At 30.3% G+C, this 6,000-nt stretch overlaps 1 protein-coding gene across 1 annotated transcript in view; it reads left to right on the top strand.

Annotated features, from left to right (window-relative positions):
• Window positions 1-286: 286 nt before the first annotated feature.
• Window positions 287-6,000, top strand: part of LOC143228366 (uncharacterized) — a 68,393-nt gene continuing 62,679 nt past the window's right edge. The window contains exons 1-2 of the mRNA XM_076459634.1: window positions 287-490; window positions 3,447-3,673. Of these exons, the coding sequence (XP_076315749.1) occupies window positions 3,547-3,673 (127 nt within the window). The 5' untranslated portion in view covers window positions 287-490; window positions 3,447-3,546. The remainder of the gene's footprint in view (window positions 491-3,446; window positions 3,674-6,000) is intronic.

The raw sequence follows: 6,000 nt of genomic DNA, 5'->3' as shown, positions 1-6,000 counted from the left end.
ATTACGAAGCGCACGCCTTAACGCGCTAGGCCATGCCAGGCCCAAAGATCAAGGTAAATAGCACCACAAATGAATCGGGCAAAATACACACACACAATAATATAAATTCCATATTTTGTGTCTCATATGGCGACTACGCTTATGTTGATTGTGAACTCTAAAATCTCTCATTACTAGAATTGAAACATACAATAGATATAAGGTGAATATCCTCGGTAAACGTTCGATGTAAATAGGCCTTAATTCTGAAATCTAATCGTACCTCTGGTGAGTAACTTTTAAACCAGTAGGGATTACATCCGGTTAAGAGATTTCCCATCTAGAGCAGTAGAAGTAGAAATTTAACTTATGTGCGAGGGAAACAGAAAGGGAAGTGGGAGTTATACAAACAACACAATTAATTATTATAATAGTGTTAATGTTGTAATAAAATGGATTTTAAAAATGTTACTCAAGCAATAAAAAGGCATTTGTAGTTTTAAATAAATAGGTAAGTGAAGTTGTGTTGTAATATTAGTTGTTTCTTTTATTTTTACTTGTACGATATTTATTAGTAATAAAAACTAATATTAATTATTATTATACATTTTATTCTACCAAGTATTTGTGGTGTTAGCATATTTAATTTGAAGTATTTTTAAGCCTAACATAATCGTAAATTGATCTACTGGTATTATTGTAAATATTTCTACTACTAGAACTGCAGATGGTACTTAGTTAATGAGTTAATTGTAGTTTGAAGTTGAACAACGGGCTTTATCCGGTTGAAGCTTGTTCGTGATGATTTTTGATCAGTGGTTGTTAAAACAACAAGAAATAACACGTATTTTACGTTGTTAATGTTATAATAATAAGTTATACTAAATTATTTTGTAGTTATAAATTGTAGTGAATAGATAAAAATGTAACCTTTCAAAAATCAACGTTATTAAAAAATTCAGCCTTTGGAACTTGCAAGTGATATTTAACGTGTTAGTGTTACTAATTATTACTATTACGTATTAATATTAATGTTACTTTTGTTAGTTTATAACGTTAACACTGGATAGTTTTTGAGTTCCAGAACATAACAGTAATGCAAAAACTGAAATTTTATTTCAACCGTTGTGATTACGTACATTGTATTTGTGAGTTGCTAAAGTGATTTATAATGAACCTAGGCTTAAACATTTGAAAGTAATTACATGATTTTAAAATCATGTTAACAATTGTTGTAATTCAAGAATTGGGGAACGTTTATGTGTGGTAATACTGGGCTGTAGTGTCAAATAAGTAAAACATACTCTAAATTCAAACTAACAGGTGGGTAATTAGATATTATAAGTATAAGAAAGCTGGCCTACATGTCTTTGCACTTGCAGACACCAAAGTGCAAACAAAGTGTTTGGCTTGATGACTTGATAACCTAGTCAACTTAACATTAGAATTATATTGAATTATTTAATAAAAATAACATAGAGTACATAAAGAGAAACTTCCAAGACTTTAATGGTTGTGTCTAGTAGTAGAACTGATGTGTACATACTTCAATTAAGTAGGCAAATTCTTTGATGTGAAATTTTGTCTAATGAATACTAAATGATGAGATTTTTTATAAATTTTAATTATAAATTTGGGATCTCTGGGAGACTTTTAACTTGTCAAGTATATCTCAACCTCTCTTAAACATTAACAAAACTAATAAATCCAGTCTTTATCTTCCCAATATTTATTATTATCCTCTTTTCTTTATATTGTATAATGTTGCAGTCTTTACCACTTTAGATGGCAGTTTATTCAACTCTTACCACTGTTGAGACATGGAAGTGTCTCAGCAGATATCATTGGCCTTTTCTATCACTGACCTTTTGTTACACTGCTGTCAGGATTGTACATGGAAAATTAATATATCAATTTTTTCATTTACCATAATTTTCAATGCTTAAATTAGATTGACTATTGATCCTTCTGCTTTCAAGAGAGAACAAATTAAGAGATCTTCATCCATCATCATTGCAACTTACCAGTCATCCATCTGTGAAATTATCTCAAGTCTTTCTGAATCACTTTCAACAACTTCATGTCCTTACTGAATCATTTAGATAAGTTATGTAAAACTTCATATGAGACCAAACTAGCGACTCTTACAACAAACCCATGATCTTTAAGTTTGAAGTCAATATTCCTGTGTTTACAACACAAAATCATGTTAGGTTTACTATTTACAATAGAACATTGTTTCAGTGGTTTATAAGTTGTATCAACCAGTAAATATTCCAAGATTATTTAACTCATCCACATAATTAAAAGTATCCTCATATAAGTTGCAATTGAGATTTATCTTATGGTGAGCCATATGCATATTAGTATCCTTAATATAAAATTTAATTATCATTTCCTTTGTGTATCTCCATCGAACCAACTGGTGAAGTCTCTCCAAAAAATCATAGCATTTTCATTAAGACCAGCCAAATATAATATATTTTTTTTATCATCAGTATATTTGGCTTGTTTATTGATTGTTCTCTACCAATGTCATTAATATAAATTAAGAATAGCAGTAATCTTAACATATTTCCCTGAGGCACATCAATTGTAACATTAGTTAGATGGTGTTAACTCTTAAAATGTGAAGTAACATTATCAAGTTGGTAATTGAATATAAATGTACAGGACAGAGGACAGTTATCATGCTAAATATAACTTAATGCATTTGTGTAATGCTACAAAATTGAAATATTGGTCTTAACATCACACGTGTTTTGTCTTCTTGAATAGTTCTTTACCACAGATTTGTTTATTTATGTATGGATTATTTTTTTTACAGTTTATCTCATACATATTTTGAATATTTGTTTTACAGTTGTATTGTCTTCTAATAATAGTATTTAATTTAATAAAATAGTATTAAATACAAACACTAAATTATTTCAAAAACTACTATTAATGATAAAACGTGTATCCCAACTGTAGTGTACAATAAGAAACTTGTCAAGAAATTGGTAATTTGAAATAACTTAGTGTTTGCGTTTTCTATGTAACTCATGAATTTACACAATGTTTTATTCATTAAAGTGTGTTAATATTTAACTGGTTGATAATATGAAGTTATAAATTAGCTACTGATATATTTTAATTTTCATTGTAAGTTTTCTAAGTTGCCACAATGAATTGTAATCAAGCATAGAAATTTATGGAAGTCTTTAGAATGTTTTTAAGACTTGTCCATTGTACTCATTTTGTGCCTAGGAGTGATAAGATTCTCTGTGTATGGCAAAAGTTTCCAAATAAAGTGATTGAATGAGACAAGGTAGATTAAACGGAGAATAGAAGATATTTACATGTTTACACTTATTTATTTTTAAATTGTACATCAGTTCTATAAAATTCTTATTAAACAGTTAGTGGAAGTATATGTAGTTTGGTTACATTTTATATATTGTTATATTCTTTCTTTATTTTGCCAGGTGATATGCATACCTTGGACTATTCCAGCAATCCAGATGTTCCTGAAGGCAGCCTTTTTTGAATAACACAACTGCTGTGCTTCATCTGGTTGACTTCATCATGAAGAAACTTTTTTCTAAGTTTGAAAATAAAACTGAGCAGACACCAAAAGAGGCCACAAGCTTTGTAGGGAAAATATTCAATGTTGGAAGATTTAGTGTTACAGTTGAAGATATAATTGCAGAAGGTTTGTTCCATTTACAAGTGTTTATTTTTAATTTATTAATAAACACAAACAACTTCATTGAAAGTGAAAATCAAAGATAAAATGAACAAACAATCTTCTGAAATTATTTTTATTGAAAAGGTGCGTGCAAAAAGGTACAAATTAGAGTTGAAAAATTAATTTGATTACTCAATATAATTGATTACTTACAAGTATCATAGAATCAGTTAATGTTATGTAAAAAAAGTAGGTTGTTTGAAATTATAATACTGTTGATTATGTCACAAAAGTAGTCAAATAATTGAAATTAATGTTTCCAATCATTACTGTTTTTAATTATGATAAGTCTCATGTGAGAATAATTGGTTAGTTAAATGCAATTGATTAATGAGCCCGACAGTTGCAGTCAGTCATCGATTTCCAGTAATCATCCAGTAGTATTGCAAATTAAAAGTTATTAACACAACTTTATTAACCTGAATATTAAACATTTTTCTTTCTGCGCAATTTCTTCTGGCCTGATATTGTGCTCGTCTTTTTGTTAGTATTTGTGGTTCATCTCATGTTTTCTTATCATGTATATGTTTAACACATTTTTATTGTGTGAAGAGTAATAGAAAGGTGGGTGTGAAACCAATTATTTGGTATAATTGGTTGCCTATGAACATTGATTACATCAGTCAGTGTCATTTACAATTACATTTGAACAGAAATTGAGTGAATTTATTACCTATTAGTGTTAGGAAAATAATCAACTAGTGTTTGTTTATTACTGTTTTCAATTATTCCTACTGTCTGCTGATTAAGAGTACTATTAAATCATTTAATATAAAAAATGAACATATCTGAATTAGGGTTTTTGTTATTATTTTCAATAATTTCAACTATTCAAGTAATCAGTTTATTGCTATTGTGTTTGCTTTTAAACAAAACTTAAAATAAGCTGCATTTTATCTGTCCATTGCAGGTATTGAAACCTAATTTTTAGCATTACAGTTTTTTTTAATCCATCTCACCTGAGAATAAGTAATCAATTAATTAAGTCAGTAATTAATCAGTTAGTAAATTCCTGTTATTACCCAGCTGTAATAATACAAGAGTGTAAATTTGTATTTCTCTACCAATGTACCAATTTTCTCTGTCCATTGCAGGTATTGAAACCTAATTTTTATTATTACAGTTTTTTTATCCATCTCACATGAGAATAAGTAATCAATTAATTAAGTCAGTAATTAATCAGTTAGTAAATTCCTGTTAATTACTCAGCTGTAGTAATACAATAGTGTAAAACTGTATTTCTCTACCAATGTAAGTTCTACTGTGTGTGTGTCATTGTTCAACAAGAAAATTTAATCCTATTTTTTTAACTTCTTGTGTGAATGTCTAAGATACCAAAATTTATACCATCGCTTCTGTGGGTCAAGCATAACTTCATAGACTTACAGTAGATCGTGGTGGACAAATTGAAGTTAGACCATTGTGTAGCTTTATATTAAAAAACAAAGAGAACAATTGGAAAAATTTAAGTTTTCATAATGTTGTTGCTTTTTTTTCATAAGTAACTATACAACAACTCCTTTGGAACATTCATAAACCTTTATTAATCTCCAGGAAATAGTGCTGCTATCCCTCAGTGTGAATTCCTGTAGTGTGGTGAGAGGACCTCCCAGAGTAGGTTCTGTACTTTCAGTTTATCTCTTCTGGGATCTAAACATCCATCTGCATGCTTGCTATTCATGGTGACTTGTGAAGAGGAGGAGAGGATCCTGGTGGTTAAGAGGTCCAACTCTAACACACCACTTTGGGCCTGAATTACTGTAGATGGGCAGTTTTGGGGTGGCCCCCCTAAAGATCAATTGGCTAGTTCATTTGGGCCAGGGTCAACTAAGTGCCAGCATAGGATGTCTTCAATAGGTGTAGTGGACATTGTCTGATACTGGTGTTCGAGTATAGCGCTCACGAAACTCTAGCATTGCTGCAGTGACCTTATATGGCACTGTAGTGCATCCCCTTGTGGTGCTTTATGGTGGGTGGGGTCAGTGGACACCAAAATATTCTTTTTTTTTATTATGGATACCTCTGAAATAAAAAATAAACAAGCATGACAACATAGAGAAAAATCCGACTACTGGCAAATGACCATGCATTGATGACTCTGTATGGTCAAACTTGCAACTTGAATCTGTCCTGCAAGTTTTAATTATACGTTCTTTAACTGAAAAACCTTTAGGGCAGATGTCTCCATTTTGTTATTCAGAAGGGTTTAAAAAGGTTTGGAAGGGCTTGCTGGCTCTCCTAAATTGGTAAAAAAGTTACAGTATGGGGACATTTTAGTGGAAACATTTTCA

Source organism: Tachypleus tridentatus, chromosome 10 (assembly GCF_004210375.1).
Source record: "Tachypleus tridentatus isolate NWPU-2018 chromosome 10, ASM421037v1, whole genome shotgun sequence".
Classification (NCBI taxonomy): domain Eukaryota; kingdom Metazoa; phylum Arthropoda; class Merostomata; order Xiphosura; family Limulidae; genus Tachypleus; species Tachypleus tridentatus.
This window is presented reverse-complemented; position numbering and strand designations above follow the sequence as displayed.